Below are 21,573 nucleotides of genomic sequence, written 5' to 3' on the forward strand. Positions count from 1 at the left end.
ATATATATATATATATACACATTTCGCCTATTGAACATTTCGCCTTAGGGCGTCCGCATCCGTCGGAATTAATCCATGTTAATAACTCTCCATCTCATAAAAAATGATGGGGTCCACGAGCCACATATTCATTACATTAACACTTCCTCATTATTAACACACACCCACATTCATTTAATTTCAACTTTCATTATTTATGGGTCCCACTGTCCACTTACTCATTTTTTTTTTTATTTTTAATATTTCAATATCTTTATAATATTTTTAAAATTTTACAACAAATATTACTAAAATAAATAGTATTATTATTTTAAAAATAACTTAATTCCAATATTCATTAAAATATTATTAAGAAATGAAAAAAAATTGGACTCTTTTATTTAAAATATTATTCAACACAATCTCTTTAAAAAAAACAAAAAATACAAAGAAAACGAATTACGATAATCGAATATAGCCGTTGGTGCATAATTTTGCCGTTTGAAAATAGCCGTTGGTGATAATTAGCGACGATTTTTGAAAAACCGTCACAAATAGCGACCTTTTTTTAAAAAAAACAGACGCTTTTCACTTTGCGACGGTTTACGAAAAACCGTCGCAAATTTCGAAATAACACCGTTCATTCTAATGAATTTCTTGGCTGCCATGTCAGCCAAAATTATTAATTCTTGCGCCCACATTGGTGGGCGAATGTGGGCGAAAATTAATGGGTGTTATGAACACCCATTAACCAACCAACGTGGATGCCCTTGTTTCAAAGTCAAGTTCAATCAAACAGTCCATACATATAAAACTGTCACCCAATAGACGTACGTACTCAGCCGGTCCATAATCTTTATCTCCAACAAATTCAAGAGGTAAATACTGAACAATATTTTTATGTGTTTGTTTTGAAACATCGATCCATAATCCATTAATGATGGGCCATTTTTTGTAGTAAAATATGTGTGTGGCCCATCGTTATTAGACAGCACGGTCCACCCGTTGCTTACGTAAATTCCATTTTTCTTCACCATTATTTAATAAAATAAATAATTGGTTTATCTTCCACCAAGTTTGTCTTTATTACATAAATTCTAAATCACAAAACCTATCTTCCAATCTTTCCCATAAATTTGTATCCCCCCCCCCCCCCTCCCCCCCGTCTTTCTTCTCTCTTTCCTATTCTTTTTCTATATACTGATCATTATTCATTTTTTGAGTTATTTTTTAACACCAAAATCCGTGTTTGAATTATCATTGTTTGTTTACTTCTTTGTTTTTTCTTCGTGAAAGTAAAGACTGATTTTATAAATTATAGGCCAAATACATTTACCATATGCATTTAATTTTTATTTTTTTGCATAAATTATATAGTTTACGCTTATTATAAAAATTGAAATATAAAGATATATGAGACTGTATGACAGACAAGTTATGGATCGTTTTGAAATGGGAGATAAGGAAATATGACTTGGGAATAAATTATGTGAGATTTGTTTATAATTTGAATGACAAGCAATTATATACTCTCATTGTAATTTTTTTTATTAAGAACGTGAAGGAATTTTTTTAAAAATATCAAAATTTGTTGCTACATCATGATATTAAAATTTGTATAAATACAGAATATAATATCATAATTAACATTATAATCATTTAAATTAAATGTATTTTTCCTGGATATATATCGTCCGGGCCTGCCGCGATAAAGGGGCGGAGAATAATAATGTAATGGGCTTCAAATTGCGTTGAGTCCAAATTCTCGTAGGCCCAACCCAAGTAGATTGTTAAATAGGCGATGGATTGAACTCTAAGCAGAAGAATGAAACTTGTCGTTTATGACCGTAACAAAGTAGTGTTTTCTGATAAATAAAAACTTGGATTTTGTCACGACACCACAAGGGATGAAGTTTTATCTAAAGAACTGTTAGGTTGGTTGGCACTTAGAGAATTGAGTGTGTAACAGCAAGGACAAGTCTGTAAGAATAGTTGGCGAATTTGTCAGATAAATTTTTCTCGTAAAAAAAAAGGTAAAGGAAAAGATGTCATTTCATCAAGCTTGTTATTAGTGTGAAGAACCTTTATTTTATGATGATGTTGAATAATATTATTAGATTGAAAAGTATGATTTACAATATAAGGGGTTGGATTCTGAAATAATTTAATCTGCGAGAGTAGTTGGCACACTGGTTGGCTTTTCTTTTAAAATCATCATACATGTTACTTTTGTTTACTGGATGGTAAAAACACAAGTATTTGTTTTAATTATCTTTATATTTGTATACTTTGATGCATATGTTGTCCTCTTTCTGATATTATTTGTTAGGCCGTGCAATTTACTTTTTATTTTTTATTTTTTGGGTGGAATTTAAGCAAGATGGATGCCCCGAGTGGGGCTAACTGTATACCTCTGAAACTGTGCTCATATTCTGTTTGTTTATAGCTCAAGCAGAATTTGATCCCTTTTTATCGATTTTAGCCACCCACAGTGAGAATATCACAAAAGGGTCCTTGCAATTTTGCTTTTCTTCTTAGCCTACTTATTGAGTTGTTGAGTTCTTACTCAAAGTTTCTGGTTAAGCAGCTTAAACATAGCCCCCTTTTTTTGTTAGTGTTAGGTCCTTTTTAGTAGTAACTAGATAATTTCATATTTGGTGAAGAGATTTACTGTTGATTATATTAAATTATGGGTTAAGCATTCAGCAGATTTGTTCTTCGTTGATGCGATATATTTTATGTGATCAAAAGAGTGAATAAGGAATCTGTTATCGTAAGTCTGATGAGCTGTTGCTTAGCCAGTAGGCCCAATACCTTTAATCTCTTCATTGTCTACTCTAAGCTATGAAAGGTTCATACTTTCTTGTCTCGGGAGAATTACTTCTTCCACATTAGAGTAGGATTGATGCTAGGATTCAACAAAAAATGACTTTGGATAGCTGTGTAGATATTGTGCCTAGTACTAAGATTTTTTATTTTATAGATATATTTTTAATCTTTTTCTCTGTGACTTCAGGATGCTCAAATTGGGGGTTTCTTTTGTTTGCTTTAACTTACCTCTCAGTACTATAAAGCTGACAATTTTATTTGTTTCTTGGTAAGTCCCGCAAGATTTTACCCGCTGTTTTTGGTCAAAATCAAACCACTTCAACTTTAGTTGTATTCCATTCCTTCCGAAGTAAGAAGATTTGGGGTTCCAAGTTCTTGGATTTGTCTCTTGATCCTGAGTTCTGAGGAAAATATGGATAGAGGGGTGGTAATGGCTTCGTGTGAAATAGAGCCTTTTTATGGATCTAACTGGGATTCAATTACGTCGGTAAATCGGGGTGGGAATCTTGAAAATTCGTCATATTTTGCTCAAAATGAGTTTAATGATCCACATTACTCACCTGTGCTAGAAAATCAGATTCTGGCAAGATCGTCCCATCTGGTTCATTTCCCATCTGATCCTAATCTGCTTGATTTGGTGGCAAAGGCTCCCAGCTTTGGAAGTGGATGCTTTTCAGAAATGGACAATTCATTTGGCAACATCCACTCAAGTTTTGCTCAAAATAATGGAGTTAGTACTCAGAGCGCTTCAAGAAATGGTGCAATTTATCTGGATCAGTGCCAAACCTCGGAACATAGGGTATTTGGAGATTCCTTCAATGGGAAGTGGAAAAGAAAAGTGTCGTTTGGAGCATCATTTAAGGTAATTAATCCAATTTTTCCCCCTTTAAATGTCTAATGTACCAATGTAAAGAGTTGATCTAACATCACCTTTGCCCATTGGCATTACAGAATGCTGAAGAACATGGTAAGGATGCCTCTGAGGATACTGAATCACCTGGAGAACATGACGAAATGAATAAAAAATTCGGTCCAAATTGTTCCACAAATTTACGGGGTAAGCAAGGTGTCGAGCAAGCTAAAAATAATGCTGTTGTTGCCGAACCTTCTAAAGAAAATTACCTTCATATGAGAGCTAAAAGGGGACATGCCACGAGTAGTCACAGTCTTGCAGAAAGGGTAATTTTTCTATTAGTAAGTAGGATTGTAAGGAATATTTCTGCCAAATTTGTGAAATGAAGTCTGCAAGATAATATGGTCAACAGGTTAGGAGGGAGAGGATTAGTGAGAGGATGAAATTGCTGCAAGAACTGGTCCCGGGATGCAACAAGGTAGCCGGGCTTGTTTGGTTTAACTTTCGGTTAAATCTATTTTGCTCAACTTTACATTGAAGTTTGTTGATTTAAAATTCCAGATCACTGGGAAAGCAGTTATGCTTGATGAGATTATCAACTATGTGCAATCACTCCAGCATCAGGTTGAGGTATGTCTGATTGCTGTACGAACCGTATTAAGTTTGATTTGTTTTTTCTTGGGAAAATATAGAAGTTTTCCTATTCCTTCTCCCCAAAATAGATGGTTTGATTTGTTATCAAGTTATAGTTTTAGTATATCACGAAGATGAGTAAACTTTGTGGTCGCAGTTTTTGTCGATGAAGCTAGCAACTTTAAATCCAGAACTGAAAGTGGATATAGACCAGATCTTATCAAAAACTGTGAGATATAATATATGAAATCAACTAGTATTTAGTAATATTCTTGTAAACAGAGCCTTTGTAAACCATTTGTGTTCATTCACTCGTATTAGATACTTAACTCGCAAGGTGGCAATGCAAACACACATGGAATCAACCCTGGACTGAACCCATCTCACACTCTTCGAGGATTTTCACATGGCAGCTTCAATGGACTCCCGGGCACCGTTCAGCCGTTCTGCCCCTTACCACATGTAACACAAAGATCCCTCAGCTTATTTTGTATGAAGTGTCTTCAAAGGACTGATAAGATTTTCGCATCTCATACAGACTCTATTTGACGATGAACTCCGAAGTATCCTTCAAACAGGATCCGGTTCCAATGCAGCCAGGGATAAAAGGTTCTCGCCTCGAACAGAGCTGTTTTAGTAATCTTTATTCAACTTCATTGTCTCATTAACATGTTATCCTCCTTTTCAGAGATGTAAACGACGACGGAGCTATGTAATTTGTCAAAAAGTTGGGAAATGATGGTTTCTCCTCTAACAAGATGTAGACTGAACTGATTGGAGATTTATTTATTATTATTATTACTATTTTTTGGGTTCTTTTCTCTAAGAAAATGGTGAGATATGGTTAAACTTATCTTGTTATTGTTGTTTTAATAGGTGTTATGAGTCATAACTCTTTGTTCTTCGAATTTTAGCAGAAGAAAATGACTGTTTAGATTCACGAAACCTTATTGTAAATGAGGATTGGATTGGGAATAGTGAAAGATGATTGATTTTATTGTTGTATTCAGCGTTTTACGATCCTATGTTTCAAAACAAACAAACCATTAATTCTACCACTTTTGTTTGTTTTTTTTTCCTTCCCTTGGTTCATTCACTTTCGACTGGAGGCATAACACTATGAATATACATTTAATTTTGCACACTTGTATTAACATGGAATGTATGTCTGTCTCACTTCATTATACAAATCGATATTAATATAATAATAATGATGATAGCTAGCTGCTCCGTGAATGTTCGCTCACTCTTGTGATGTCTTTTTTTAGAGTTCATATTTTTCTACTCACTTTATTCTACTTGTGCTAATTAGTCAAAAATTATATGTTTAAATTAAAGTTATATGCCCTTTTTTAGAGTTATAATTTTTTCATCTCTTTATTTTATTTATGATCATTATCCAGAAAGTACATGTTTAAATAAAAGTTATGCGACTTTTTTTAGAGTTTTTAATTTTTTTAAATCTATTTATTCTACTTGTGGTAATTAGTCGGAAATTATATGTTTAAATTAAGAATATGTCTTTTGTGAGACTTGTTTAATGAATTTTTATTTGTGAGACGTGTCAAACATACTCATATTTACAATAAAAAAACAATACTTTTGGCATAATAATAATAATAATAACAATAATACTTTTTCATTGTTGATCCAAATAAGATGTATGTATCATAAAATTGAACTGTGAGTTTGTCTCATATGAATTTTTGTGTTAAATTATATATTTAAAAAGGGATTAAATATATCATGTGGTTTGGTTTACGAATCATTCTTCAGTTTTCAAATATTGTTTTATATTGAATGACAACCGATTATTTTCAAATTGAAGAAATATATGATAGAAACATTATTAACTAAAACATTTAGAGTATGTCTCTTGTGAGACGGTCTCACGAATCTTTATCTATGAGACGGGTCAACTTTACCGATATTCACAATAAAAAGTAATACTTTTAGCATAAAAAGTAATAATTTTTCATAGATGACCCAAATAAGAGATCCGTCTCACAAAATACGATCTGTGATACCGTCTCACGATCTGTGATACCGTCTCACACAAGTTTTTGCCAAACATTTAAATAAAATATTGGATTTGTCAATGGTCAAAATAATAAATAAACAAAGTTTGATAGTTGAGTAAGAAATGAGATATTTAAATAAGGTTATAATCACAATAATGAAATAGTATATCTAAATGCATTTATCAATGTAGTTTTGCAACTAAAAAGTACATAAATTTTTTAAAATTCTTATATATTTGTCACGTAATAATGTATTAGTTTAAGTCCAGATAATGAAAAACTGCAAAATCGACTTATTCATATTTAATGTATACAAAATATATGAATTATAGAGTATATGTTCGCATATAAAGAAATATATAAATAAAAAAAACAATAAATAAACGTATTTTTTAAACATGAATAAATTTGTTTTATAACTTTTTACATTGAGATAGAAAAGATAAAATAGAAAAATATTAAATTTTTTTTGTTAAACAAAAAATAAAATACGAGAAAGAAGTATTGCTTTTCATGCAATAAATTCAGTTTTCAAATTAAATATATTATAATAAAAAATTATATTTGTTATTCAAACTTTATAAATACAATAGATTTTTCCTAAAATAAGGATACACATATTATCCATATATAACAACCTGAAAAAATTAAAGATATTATTATCTGAAGATAATATTAATAAGACATTATTAATTTAATTATGTTTATTATGTTTATGAGTTAATATGAAATATTACCATATGTGTCATAAAAGTTAATAAAAAAATGATTTATTATCAAAAATAATATTATTATAAACTGCAAATAAATGACAACATTCAATTAATATTTATTTAATTAATATATCAATACTCTTATATATTGGTAAATAGTTATAATAATATACAATTTATATGTTATCAAATTTAAGTATCTCATAAATTAAAGATGACTAAAAAATTAAAAACATCCGGCATCAATTATTGTCACTTACATAAAACGAGAACAATAACCAGCATTTATCCAAATTAGTTACATATAAATATTTGACTTGTCAAATTTACGATAGTTTTATCAATTTTTATACTTAATTAATCAATATAAATAGATGAGTTCGAAAGTTGTAAAATACTTAAATCAGTTACGAACATTATTAGGTGGATACCACGTGAAGTGTACCTATTCATTGATTTTTAACCCTTACTTCGTACAAAAAGTAAATACAAAGGGGAATTAAAAAAACAAAAGAATCACATAAATTAAATTACAAAAAAAGAAAAAAAAAAAAGAAAGAAAGAAAGAAAGAAAGAAGGGAAATGTGATCTTATTTAGTGATAAACCAACATCACCATTTCCCCTTTTGAACCTCTCATGCATCATCTTGGATCTGCTCGCGCTTTTTATTTACAGAAAAAAAAAAAAAAATATATATATATATATATATATATAGAAACAGGGGGCAAATGTTATTATACCTGCTCGCCTATCAAGTCTAGCCCCACGAGCAAGAACGACACGCCTTGGAATAGCAAGAAGTAAAAATGGATCCCTTGTGCAGACATTAAGCTTCTTACTGAAGCTGTCAACAACAGAAATGCCAAGGCCAACTCCTTGGTATATATCCTATTATGCTTCTTTTTCATACGATCCCTTTCTCCTTGCACCTTCATTTCCACTCTAATTTCATCTAAATTCGGCTCTGAGCTAACCCTTTGAGGCATCGGCTGTCTATCAACCAATGATACCAGATCCCCCTCAGATGAACGCCCGGATTTTTTCGTGACGACCCATTCATATGCAGATCCAAGTTGGAAAAGGCCGGAGATCATGGCATTGAACTTGGTTACCGACATTGTGTTCTCGAATAACAAGTAAGGAACAATGAAGGGGAAAGATTTGGGTGCCGGAAGAATGTTAAGAAATGACATTGCCGCGGGAATGTAACACACAACCCATGATGGAAGGGTCGCCTCCGGGATGAACATGGTCATTGGAAGAATGACGCAGAAAAGGGTGAAAGAGTAAAACGGGAGTACGAGTTTTCTTAGCAAGAAGAAGAGAAATATGATGTTGGCTTTCTTCCAAACGCTTATCTGCACATACCAAATTTAGAAAGAAAACGAATCTGCATCAACAGCACACGATATATGTTTTGGCCTTTAACAAAAATTATCATAAAAAAACCGTTTTAAGATTCTGCACAAACCTTTGAACGGATAATGGCTGGCAAACAGAGTCGGAACAATTGCATCGGCCCTGAATGCCATCTATGCTGCTGCTTCCTATATGCTTCATAAGATTCGGGCAACTCACACTGGCACTGAAATTTTGATAAATAAACATTAATTAACAAGGTTCGCAGACAGCTTAAATAGATTAAAATCAAGAATTTCATGACGGTATAGTTTACTTGGAAAGAAACTAAAACTACAAGGATCAAAAAGCCAAAAAATAATTATTGCATTGAGATATACCTCAACATCATTGAGGAAAACGAATTTCCAACCATGAAGGTGGGCTCGTACTGCAATGTCCATATCTTCGACAGTGGTTCTCTCCAACCAACCGCCGGATTCTTCCAACGCCTTTATCCTCCACACCCCAGCAGTCCCATTAAACCCGAAAAAGTTGAGAAAAACTCCATTAACCTGCTGCTCCACTTCGAAATGAAATGCTAAATTAATGAGCTGCAACCTTGTTAGTAGATTTTCGTCCTTGTTCACGAAAGACCACCTTGCCTGAACCAATCCTAGTTCCGCATTATCCTACAAACCAAATAGTAACCACATCTTTATTTTAGCTTACCTACAATTAACACAACACTTTTATCTGCCTAGTTTTTATGCATATATTATCCCAAACTGTAACCAATACTGATCGAAATAAATGCCACATTAATGGAATTTGGATGATAGAACATGTTCTGACAAGATGAACAAGGGAAATTCAAGATCACAAATTCAGTTGAAGCGACAATTCCCAAGCAATTGCCCAAACTTGTGAGTAGTAAAAATACCTTAAAATGAGGCATAGTTCTTTTAAGAAAATCCGTGAAAGGCTGAAAATCAGCATCAAATATGGTGACAAATTCGTAATCTTTAATATAGCTACAACCCATGGCAGATTTAAGATTGCCAGCCTTATATCCATTCCTAACAACTCTATGCCTGTATATGATGTTGGCACCATTCTGCTGCCATTTATGTACTTCTTCTTCGATCAACAACTGGGTTGTCGGATCATCCGAATCATCTAAGATTTGAATCAGCATTCTCCCTTTTGGCCAGTCCAAATTGCACACGGCTGCAATAGATTGCTGATAAACCTATCACAATGCAAGCAAAACCCAATAGTGTCCAGTAACTAAACCAATAAAGAAATGAAGAATTCGACCAATAATTGTTCCTTTTTTTGCTTTAAAATCAGTGTGTCACCTCTTTTTCATTGCACATTGGTATCTGAACCAAGACCATGGGGAAATAGCCACCCCCATCACCAGACTCATCGACAAGTTCTTGTTTGGCTACTGGTTCGAGATTCTTGAATTTGATCCAGAAGCATCCCAGACACAGAATTAGCCTATCCACGCTTTGGATAAGGAAGAGAATTATACAGACATTGATCAAGAACTGAAGCGGTGGAGCAAGATACTCGACTCTGATCAGAACCCACCTCAAATAAAGCGAATCAAACACACCCTTCACGGTTAAAAGATTTGTTAGCGTAAAAAGATACTGCAATTGGAGATCTGGAGCCCCAAAATCCCACCCTTTGAAATAAGCAGATATTTCAAAGCCTAGTAGGATTAAAGAAAAACAAAGGAAGACTTTAATGCAGGTAACGAATCTCGACTTGACGGCAGGGTTTTCTGCCTCCGACGTGTCGGTGGAGTCGGTCCTTCCATCGGCGATTCGGCGGCGAACGCTGGCGGCGAGGGAGAAAAATGCAGCGGCGATGGAGGTGAGACAACCGGCGGCTTTATGGGCTTTGAGGAGAAGAACCCAAGTGGTCTGCTTGGCGTTCTTGTTACGGCCGCCCTTTGGAACGGCGCCGGTTGGGTACATGAAGTCTTCTTCCGAGGGGGATTCTAGCTCCACCATTGACCAATTATTTGGGCTCTCCATCTTCACAACTACAGGGGTCCCCCTGTGAGTTTCCTTTGCCCACCAATACAAGGATGGGGCCATTATATACAAACAAGTTATTTTCGAAAACCCAGAAGAGGTAATGAGCCAAAATGGCCAAAAAAATGCGGAATCGGTGAGCCTTCTTCAAGCTAAATGGTGAAATTCCAGGCGGGGAATTGCTGAAGAAACACCTAAAGATAAAAACTTAATGACTTTCAAGCTATTTGAAGAGCGTTAACGAGGAAAATGCTGAAGAAACCACGAAAGTTAAAGATATAGGAGCCTTTCTTCAGGAGTTTCAGGATATGAACTCGAAAGAAAGTCCAGAAAAACAGAGGGAAGAGGTGCGGCAATAGAGACAGTGAATGCTACAAAAACTTCATTCTGGATGGCATTAAGATACATAGAATAATGGAGGTGTGGACGCGTGTTGAAAGGAAGAAGAAATATCGAAATCACAGAAAGAATACAGCATAGAAATCAGAAAGACAATACAGTATTGTTGTATACAATATTATATTCATATTCTTAGAGATGAAGAAGAAAGAACATGAACGGTACCCAAGTTCATTATTTTCCTTATCGCGATTCATTTACAGCTTGCCACCCATGTTAATAATTCGGAAAAAATATGTAAGCATATACATTGCTAGACAGATTACCCAGTTGGCAGGTTGCTTCTTTTTCTTGCTGTAAGAGTGGTGGAATGAAGAAAAAGGGTAACAGCTCAACACGGAGAAGTACGTAGGAAACAAAACCAAAATGAGATCATCATTATTGTTTATTTATATTTACAAATTATAATTTAATATGCCAGCAATAATTTTTTAGTACTCCTTTCTACCATCTACGGTTGCTTTGGATTTCAATACAAATAAATCATATTATTAAATAGAATGAAAGTTTAAGAGGTAAATGATGGTCAATCAAGGCCGGCGTCTTTTAAGCTATGGATTTGGTAAGAGTTAATGCATCAATTCATAGATTCATCGTCGCAAAAAGGGTTTCGGAATTTGTGAAAATCATGCGACTTTTTGAGTTTAATCGACAAAAAAAAAAAAAAAACTTGAAAAATAAGTTACGGAAAAAAATTAGTTATTCGATTTGACTTGATGATTAGCGCCGAGCAATTACTTCGTACTCTTTTTTTTTAAGGTGAAAGTTTTTGAAATTTATTGAAAAAGAGTAAGGTCTTTGATTACTAGATTAATCAGAAAGGAAAAAATTCCCACGCCTTAAAACAAAAAAAGAGGGGTAAGAACAAACAGAAGTGGTAATAGAGTGTGAGCTGCACCATTCGCCGAAGAGAGGGGCTTCTTGGAGGAACTAGAAGTCCTCGGATACCTCGGATCTGATTTTTACTGGGAAAAAAATTATGTTCCGAATCTCAAATGAGAGAACTTGGAAGAAGGCTAATTGTACGCACATATACCTCAATACGGCGATTGGGATTTAAGTGGTTGATACATTCACGAACTGCAGTGAGAATATAAGAAGATTATGATTGATTGTTGACAAATAAAGCCTCCATCGCAACAAGTTATTTTCGAGTGAAAAAGCTTGTTTGCGTTTTTTTTTTCCTTCATTTTTGAACACTCAAAATCATTTGTGTGGGGTGATTGGTTCGCGATGACAATATGGTTAGATAATGAGAAAGACCGTAGTTTAAAAAGTAGATGCCGTATTACCATTTATTTATTCCAAAATACACATGATCTAATTCAAAACTTTAGGAAAACGAATTTGCATCATCCAATATGTTTGAATTTGATGAGGAATTTAAGTGAGTTTTGCCTAATTTAAGCTAGCAGGCAGCGAAAATAGCCTTCTTAGGCGGGTTCATATTATAGACAGGATTTGGAGTAAATTCACAGACACGGTGAGCTACCAAATTGTTTCTAATTTTCCAATATCCAAGGCACAACCAGTTGCTAACTAAAACGGAAAACCAACAAGGAGAGGCTGTGGTAGAAGCGATATTTTCAATCCAAGAAAAATTGAAGCGTGAAAAAAACAAGGAGAGAGCGCAAATTTATGCATGTGTGTGGAAATCTTGGAATGCTTTTCTTGTTCTAGATTAGGCAGTCTTAGATTATAATATTTTATAGAAATATACAAGCATCATTTAAGGTATTTTAGTTGGACTGTCAACTTTGTGTGGTATTCATTATGAAGTTCACAAGAAAAAAAACATGAGGCCTAGTGGATGTTTAAAAATATGGTCGCATGCACTTTTTTTTGTCCACTGATTCAATGAATGAAGACAAAGAATGTCGGCTCCATTTCACAAATCAACCGTGACCAATTTAATTTTGTACCAACAACACTTGCTATTACATTCAAAGATCGAAATCTAAGCATACTCGAACACTATCTCAAACACACCACAATATAAATAAGAATTTAAGGAACCGAAGACGGTAAAAAATGAGCCATAAGCAGAACCCAATGCTGAATTTGTGATATATGAATCAAAATCATATTCAACATCCAATAAAAAAATATTTGTACCAAGACAAATCAAAGCACCATTCGTTATCTATTAAAAGGCTATTCTTGAAAATAATCATGGACAAATTGCACAAAATCACATCTCGAAGCCTACACTATTCTGTTATGTCATCTGTAATTCTGTATAAGCTGTATAAGGATTCACTATCAAATATTTACCTAAAACCACTGTTCTGAAGACTGGGAAATACCAAGAGTTGGTGAAATTTTCAAAATGGAGTCAAACAACAACAGATAAACATCCTTTTTCTTTTAAATCTGGATGCACCACTCTTTTAAGTTTAAAGTATCACACTTGCAACGAATCAGAAAATCGAGAGGTATGAACGTTTACCAGGAACAGAGAGATCACTTGGCTGGATTTATGTTCTATTTGAGTTTTACAAGTATAGTTCAGGTGTTTTTCCCCGGCTGCCAGTCATAGTTCGAGATCAATGACAAGTGTGCCCCATAATTCTTTTAACACAATGGTGCAAGATATGCTCAGCTCCTTACCTATCCTTAACAGCACTGTAAATATCGCTGCAGATGGCCACAGTGCTGGAAGACACAGCCAAAAGTATCATGATCCAAGAAACTACCCTGTCGTTTTTTGTTGCAATTCCATGAGTATCCCTGCATCATACATTGAGCCGGGAAGATCAATGTACTATATGTTGAAATGACCTACTGCGCTCGACTTTAATAAATATAAATTAGGCTTTTCGACTAAATCCCATTAATTTAAACGGTGGTTGCAACTTCTACTCACCTGAGGGCAATGGCAGCAGGGAAAATAAAACCAACGGAAACAGTAGCTGTCGCACCAGTAAACTGGAAAGCATCCCATATACTAGGGATGGAATTTGCTCCCATGAAGATAAAGGCCATGAGACATAGTGTCACTGAAAAGAATCTCCGGTTATCATATGCAATGGGAATGGCATATGGGAATAGGATACCATCGATGTTGAGACGAAGAGAGAAGAAGATGATCGGAAATACAAGCATCAAGTGAATGGCATAGCTTACTCTCACAATGTCATTAAGCAACGAGCTAAACGGGATACCGAGATCTCCATCAAAATTCGCAAGAACATCATCCATTGTTTGATTCCCGAAGAGGAGAAATCCAAAGAAACTGGTTGCTACATATGCTGAAGTGCACAGAGTGATTGAGGTCTGAACTATTGACTTCATCTGCGAGGGGTCTTTTAGCTCATTCTCTATTGGATGAACTATGAAGTTGGACAAGAATCAAAACCAAAAAATCAGAACCTAAAAAATGTAGAATTGGGGATTTAATAATGAATAAGACACACCAAAACAGTGGCAAAAGACAATACTGACACTAGAAAGAAGTTTTCAAGAAAGAAATTTTGGCAAAAATAGAAAGAAAAGAAAAGAGACTACGTTTCAGTGGAACCCAAAGAACATAATAAATGCAAATGAAAATGGAAAACCTCTTCCCCAGTAAAATAATCACCTTCAACTCTGAACGTAAGTCAACCATGTGAAGTTACTTTTAACCAAGTACAAACCCTTGAGTTTAGAGAATGTATCTGTTAAAAAGGAAAATTTTGGAGCAAGGCCGTCCAACAGTTCCTTAAATAGTTAACTTGGAAAATACCGCATGTCATAAGATGAGGTTGATGCGACCAAAAGAAATAACACAACAATAATTCTGGAATATAGCTGAAAAGTTATAGACAGTTTCTGAAATAAGAAAAGGAAATACAACGAAAATACTCTACTCTCTCACTAAAGAAGGAAGATCCTCCTTGCTCTTGCAAAGCTAGCAAACTCTCAACAAAATTCTGGTATGCCTCACTCCCCACTACTCCCTCCCTCTTATTCCCTCACTCCCCTGTGCATAACTAACTCTCCGCCCCCTCTGACCTCACACGTGTGACTTATTTCTTCTGTGATAAACTCTAAAACTGAGTGGGCCTTTATCATGTGCCTATGCTGCTGGATTGATAATTCCTTGTTGGGCCTTGAAGGATTAATTTCCGTATCAGAAGTCCAATTGGTAAAGAGGTTCGGTGTTTCAAATGGCATATGATCACTCAGTATATAGCATCAAAATGAACTATTTCACCTTTAAGCAGTATCAACCAGATTAAAGAAACAATGTCAAGTAGTTTCAGATAAACTTACTATTATGGTGACAAATATACGCAGTGACAAGTACAGGAACTGTGGTGAAAAGTTTCCAGAAAGCTGCTTGATCAACAAGATCAGGCAGTAGTAGAGGCATTCCAATGCTTCCACCTATCAATTTGATAACAGCTACTCCTGCTATAATCACCACAAACACAACAGCCAAGGCCACCGACAATGCTGAAGTGTATCGTAAAGAATCTGATACCACAACCATTAAAACAATGTACTTGGAAAGTTAGAATGATGCTACGCTCTTACTTTCTAGAGAGAGCCATAAAAAAAAACTAAGCAACCTTTACAAGTTATCTTAGAAAGTATGCAAGAAAATGTTCATTATGTCTAGCCAAAGGATCATCTTATGTCTCAGTCAAGCTATTGGTTCAATTTAGAAAACTTCATCCATTCAAAAATGTTATACTGCATCAACCAAGCAAATTGCAATTATATCTTTCAAAATATTTCCATCTAAATGAATATTGAATGGCACAATAGTAAAAAAATAAATTCCTCCACTTCCGACTCTCTGCACCTATCTCGAAAGAGGATGAATCTCTGGATGCTTGAGGCATCCAAAATTTTGAAAGCACGGCCAAAAATGTAGATCAGTTTCTTCGATATTGTATCAACTTTCGTATGATGACGAGGACGATGTTAAGAGATGCATAAAATTTTTATAATAGGAATTTTAATGTTATTCATTGATAGGAAAAAGGAAAATGCAGGAATAAAGTTCCCATCCATAATCAAGATTTCTCGTCCATGAGAACCCGGTCACCTATCCACAAAGAGTGGACTTATTTTCAACACTGCAGTCACAATATTAAGAAAACGTGTATGCATATATGTAGCTCACCGATACGCTTGAAAGAAATCAAAGGGGCAAAAACAAAGATGGTTGTGAGGAGCAATATGGAACGGCGTGTGGTCCACCAGTGAAGACCAAACCTTTCTTCCATTACACCCGTATGGTGCACTCCTTGTGACCATGTCTCTGATAACACATCGCCTGGCAAATGAAATGAATATGAGCTCGTGATTTGTAGATTTACACATTATGAGCTCGGCCTCTTGATGAAAAAAAAAGAAAGAAAATTCTTCAAAATTAAGTTATGTGCGTTACGGGTCCATTAATGAGGCTAGCCTTTGTAGCTAATGGTAACTAAATAACTGTAGCTTTGGACTGAAGCCTGAACAGACAACTAAATATCCCCATTCCTAAAACACTGTATTCATAATATTTACTGTTTTTCTAGTTAACGATTCAAATTACATCTAGTACCAGAGCCGGGTAACATGTGGTCTAGCTTTGCAATCTCCCCGTGCCAGAAGAACCAGATGAATGAAGTAATTTCTTTTCATAAACCAAAAACTTAATCATCAAGCCCATGAAGAGTAGGATAGTATCCATCAAATTCCCAATAAAAATATTAATACTAAATCAAAGCAATAAGAAAATCCAATGAACTCAAAATCGATCCATAGAATCAATGAAACAAAAATATTCGAAAAGAAATTAACTGAAAAATAAATAACAAAGTATAAGAAAGTTGACGCGTACCTATAATAATCATATAAACCACCAGCATGCCAAGATTATTAAGGACGATACAGAACTGAAGAAGATTGCGACCGGCTCCAGAGAACGCGTCACCAGCTAGACCGGAATACGAACCGGTCTTGGCGGCTCTGCTGAACCGAAGGATCATTTCTATGGATTTATACGTCAGCATTCCAGCCAATACGATGGCCATCAAACCCGGGATCGCGCCGAGTTGTTTGAGCGTCTCCGGGAGGGCCATGATTCCGGCACCGACAATAGTGGTGGAGAGATTAAAGACCGCGCCGGAGAAAGAAGCACCGTCGAATTCTCCGCCTCCATGGTCCTTCGGGAGGAGCGGGGCGGACCTCTGGGTCCGGCGGTGCTTCCGATCCGCGAAGGGCATCGCTGCTTTGTGTAGCAAAGAAAATTAACCCTGGATTATTGAGGGAAGAAACATCAGCGAGTGAAAACATTAATTGATGTGGTAGCGAATGAGAGTTAGACACGTCAATGGGGTCCGGTGGATGGTAATTGTGTGTTGGTAAATTTAACTGATGTCATTTAAAAAAAAAAAATAACTAATACATATTTTTATGAAAGAATCATTAGCCAGCCAAGGCAAAGAAGTGTACAGAAAGAATAGAATAAAATGAATCAAATTCAATATAGAAACTGATGATAACATTATTGATTGTGTCGAATTGAGATTTGAAAAGGTTGAAATATCTTTTATAAACATGCAAATAGATGAAATAAAACTAAAATTTGATAATATAAAAAACCATAATCATAAAAAAAAAAAAAACAATCATGTTGTTATGTATAGATGATATTTAGATTGATTTTATTGTAATCTTCTTTTTATGTATCAATCATTCTACCATATAAATAGAGATGTTTCGTTGAAATAAGACTTATTTCTATTCCGTATTCTCTCTTCTGATTATCTAGTTTTCTATTAAATTTATAACATGTGATCAACATAAATGCTATTTGAGGTACAAGTTTATAATAGTTTTAATTCTTATTTCTATCGAGCATGATACAAAGTCTGTGGAGACAATTTATGTCTATCTAAATTATAATTTCATCGTTAATGTGAATGTGTTAAAGATCCATAAAATCATTTGATTGACGGTGACAAGTAAAGAAATTTTTTTGTGTTTAATAAGATATTTATTACTAATAATATTTTTATATATGTTAATATAATCAAATTAATTTGACAATAAACCAGAAGTTTAGTAATATTGAATCATGTAAACTTGAAGTTTTTAATATTATAAACGTAAGTTTGTTGATGTTATAAACTTAATTTTTTGGTATTGCAAACTAGAAGTTTATGCACCAATAAATACCATTCATACAAATACTTTTATAATTAGGCATGATTAATTGGTTTTTTCGTCTCAATTTTATAATAATAAATTATTGATAGTAAACAAGAGTAATATTATCCAATGAACCGGAGTTCTTGGATTAACAATAATATAAAGAGATTATTGAGTAAAAAAAAACAGAAGATTCTAAAATCCATATTGATTTATTAAATTTGGTATCACTACCAATAGTTCAAATTGGAATTAAATCATGATATTTTATGGAGTTAATAAGTAACTAACTATAAACATGAACCTACACTCGCAACCTGATATTTACCAAAATATTTACTAAGAATGACATCGGTGAAAATGAGTTGGTTGGTTAATTATCAAATACTTTCAATCAACTATTGAACCATTGATATTGAAAATAATGCGTCATATTTTGGGGATGTGATATGTTGCTTGCAACAAATATTGTAAATTTATGCCAACCAGTTACTATTGACTTTTGGCTGATGCAAAAGTTTATTATTGGAATTATTGATGGTGCGAAAAATGTACTACAACAAGTCTCTTGGAGACATAAAAAAATATGTTGAAATATTTTGAATTCATGACAATGAGATTTTTATGACGTAATTTCTCGATTTTTTATTTTAGTGAAACAAAGTTTTCCATCACTGGGGAGAGAAAACTATAAAGTAAAAGTATATTCGAAGTTTAGGGAAACAATATTATTATTTTTCGATTGATCCTTGTGATATAAAGTGAACATGAAATTCAAATTTTAAGTTTTAAATTAACGAGGATATTTGTGGACCTCTACACCCACTATGTGGGCCATTTCAAAATTTCGTGGTATTTAATGATGTCTCAATTAGATGGTCACATGTTAATTCGCTTTAATCATGAATTATAAAGTTTGCTAGACTACGTGGACAAATTATTAAATCAGTAGCTCAATTATCTGATTACTCAATGAAGACAGATCGTCTTGTCATGATGTTAAATTTCAAATCAAAAGCATTTGATGACTTTTGCATGTCAATCAAGATTTCAATTTCTCATGCTCATAAACATAAACGACCTTGCAGAATTATTTATTAAACGGTTGCAATGAATTGGTAGACAGCTACTAATGAAAACAGAACTACCATATTCTGGAGGCAGGAGCGAAGCTCATCCTGCACTGGACCCCAAAAAAAAGTAGCAAATGTAGGTGGGACAAAAAAAATATCTTTTAAACAAACTTTTGGAGCCTGTTACTACACTTGGCTCGTGACCCTAATCGTTTTTTCTTTAATTTGGTCTGCACTGTTTAACATTAATCACACAATTCACAGATCAATACATTGATTCACAGATCAATACATTTTCAGACCAGGCCCATCACTTTTCTGATTTCATTCTGGATGGGGCTTCTTAGGTATGTAAAAATAGATGTAGGCAAGTAAATTTGTTTGTGATAAGATTTTAGGTTTCAAATTTAAATTTTGAATTAAATATTGCTATGAAATATGGATTAATTTTGTTTATATGTTCAAATAAATTTGTTCGGTTTTCAAATTTTCTTTTTATTATTATTATTATTATTATTATTATTATTTATTTTTTTTTAATTTTTTTTTTACTTTTTCCTTTGTCTTGGATATAGAGGCCAAAAGATTGTAAACAGAGGGTATTTTATTTGGTTATGTGCTTGATAATATTATATATTTATTTAGAGGAAAAAAATTGTAAGTATCAAATTATATAAATATATGTATATATATGATATTTTAGTATTATCTCGGGGAGTTATAATTTATAAATTTTAAATGAAAAAATTGAGTTATAATAATAAAGCTATTGATTATTGGAACAAATAAAGCCAAAAAAAAAAAAAAAAAAGAGTATCAGCTTTTGATTGAAATCAACGGGAACCAAAATTATCGAGAAAATAGATAAATTATTGTTCTACCATCTATAAATGATTGGAATAATGCTAAAAAATTTATTTAGAAGTGATTATTATCTTGGTATTGGTAGCTAGGAAATTAAATGATATATACAAGTGATGTTTTTATTAATATATAAAAGCTAAACATATTATAATTTTTTTATTTCATTAGGAAATCAATATATCTACAATACATAGATTTTTTAACAGAAAAGTTTTAGAACAAGAAGTACAATTCATTGAAGATGTCACAGTTGAAGAATTTGATTTCTCACAGCTACCGACAGATTCTGGCCCAAGGACTCCAATTTATAATATTAATATTAGAGATCAAGTTCAAAGGGAATATTTGCAAAAAAGTCCATGTTAACTTTCAGGCTATGAATTCCCAATATGAACATTTGGAGTGAGCTAATATAGATGATTCAATCCTTCATGGTTTAATGAATTTGGTGATTGGTTAGTGTAAAAAAAATTGTCACGTATTGTTTGTATTATTATCTCTTCAAGACAACTAAGAGAAAACACATAGGAGTGAATGTTTTAGTTAGTGAATGATTCACAAATTAGTATGACAGTAAATATCATAAAGCTCGAACGAATATGAAACTTTGATGAATCAAGATGAGCACATTCAATTAGTTTTGCACAAACAGTCAAAGCAAATGCGGAATGATTATCATATCCTTTTTAATGCTTCGATTGATTGTATTAGAGTTTTGTTGTGACAAGGACATTTATTTTGAGGTCACGAAACTACCATTCAATATGATGGGGATACACGTTGGAGTCACATTACAATTCTTTGATCAGCTGTATTTCCATGTTATTTGCTGTCAGTAATGTGCTTGAAATAATTTCAGAAGATGATTCAAGTTCTCATGATAAAAAAAACCGAGGCATTTAATCTGCTGGAGTCTATACTTTCATTTGATTTTGCATTCAATCTACACTTGATGAAACATGTATTAGGAATTGCAAGTGAATTGTCGACGACTTTGAAAAAAGAGATCAGGATATTATGAAGGCAATGTGGTACTAGTATACAAATACCGACCTCAAAAGATGAAATTCATGGTCGGGCTTCATTTTTAAAGAAGGTTAACTGTTTTTGTTAGCAACATTATATTAATGTTCTCAAAATGGATGACATGTTCACACATTGGCACCACGTGGTCGTCCCCATCGTAATCCACTAGAAGTGACAAATTTGCATCACTATCGTGTGGATTTATTCTATGATGAGTTAAATGATTGTTTCTGAGAGGAAAATACATATTTACTTCTTTGTGTCCACAATTTGCTTTTGACAAGAAAAAAATTATACAACTAGCTGAATTTTATCAACAATATTTTTCAAGATTTAAAATCCTCTTACTCGTTGATCAACTTGAAATTTATATATGTTATATGTGTTATACAAAGGATTTCAAGGATTGAAAGGCATTGCTGATCTTTCAGAGAAGTTAGTTGTCAAAGAAAAATATGATGTACCCACTAGTTATAATATTATGATATTGGCATTAATTCCAACAGTTGCAAAGGCGACTGTAGAGTGGTGTTTTCTGAGTAATGATTGGATGAATGATAGTCTCATTGTCTATATAGAGAAAAATATATTTCGACCATTGATAATGAAGCTATCATACAAATGTTTCAAAATATAAAGACTCGAAAATAAAAATTGTAAGA

General features: G+C 33.5%; 3 protein-coding genes across 5 annotated transcripts; 1 reads left to right on the top strand and 2 right to left on the bottom strand.

The window, feature by feature from the left end:
* Window positions 1-1,851: 1,851 nt before the first annotated feature.
* LOC142533511 (transcription factor bHLH76-like) lies at window positions 1,852-5,301 on the top strand. Of its 2 annotated transcripts, XM_075640319.1 has the most exons (8): window positions 1,857-3,670; window positions 3,760-3,987; window positions 4,074-4,139; window positions 4,223-4,291; window positions 4,452-4,523; window positions 4,616-4,756; window positions 4,833-4,903; window positions 4,983-5,297. In XM_075640319.1, the coding sequence occupies exons 1-8, from the start codon at window positions 3,221-3,223 to the stop codon at window positions 5,008-5,010; spliced, it is 1,125 nt and encodes a 374-aa protein (XP_075496434.1). In that variant the 5' UTR covers window positions 1,857-3,220; the 3' UTR covers window positions 5,011-5,297. The 2 variants fall into 2 exon arrangements, with proteins under 2 accessions (XP_075496435.1, XP_075496434.1); XM_075640320.1 differs by lacking the exon at window positions 4,452-4,523 and having other exon boundaries at window positions 1,852-3,670; window positions 4,983-5,301.
* A 2,227-nt stretch (window positions 5,302-7,528) lies between these two features.
* Window positions 7,529-11,160, bottom strand: LOC142533966 (putative xyloglucan glycosyltransferase 12). The gene is made up of 5 exons (XM_075640905.1): window positions 9,729-11,160; window positions 9,311-9,619; window positions 8,769-9,059; window positions 8,501-8,614; window positions 7,529-8,387 (listed from the first exon to the last, which is right to left on the bottom strand). Exons 1-5 carry the CDS (start codon window positions 10,479-10,481, stop codon window positions 7,764-7,766), a joined length of 2,091 nt encoding a protein of 696 aa, XP_075497020.1. The 5' UTR covers window positions 10,482-11,160; the 3' UTR covers window positions 7,529-7,763.
* A 1,689-nt stretch (window positions 11,161-12,849) lies between these two features.
* Window positions 12,850-17,098, bottom strand: LOC142533967 (amino acid transporter AVT6A-like). Of its 2 annotated transcripts, XM_075640906.1 has the most exons (7): window positions 16,636-17,098; window positions 16,357-16,428; window positions 15,931-16,083; window positions 15,072-15,275; window positions 13,684-14,149; window positions 13,428-13,547; window positions 12,850-13,343 (listed from the first exon to the last, which is right to left on the bottom strand). In XM_075640906.1, exons 1-7 carry the CDS (start codon window positions 17,018-17,020, stop codon window positions 13,313-13,315), a joined length of 1,431 nt encoding a protein of 476 aa, XP_075497021.1. In that variant the 5' UTR covers window positions 17,021-17,098; the 3' UTR covers window positions 12,850-13,312. The 2 variants fall into 2 exon arrangements, with proteins under 2 accessions (XP_075497021.1, XP_075497022.1); XM_075640907.1 differs by lacking the exon at window positions 16,357-16,428 and having other exon boundaries at window positions 16,636-17,086.
* Window positions 17,099-21,573: the final 4,475 nt, after the last annotated feature.

This window comes from Primulina tabacum, chromosome 18 (genome assembly GCF_025594145.1).
Source record: "Primulina tabacum isolate GXHZ01 chromosome 18, ASM2559414v2, whole genome shotgun sequence".
Classification (NCBI taxonomy): Eukaryota; Viridiplantae; Streptophyta; class Magnoliopsida; order Lamiales; family Gesneriaceae; genus Primulina; species Primulina tabacum.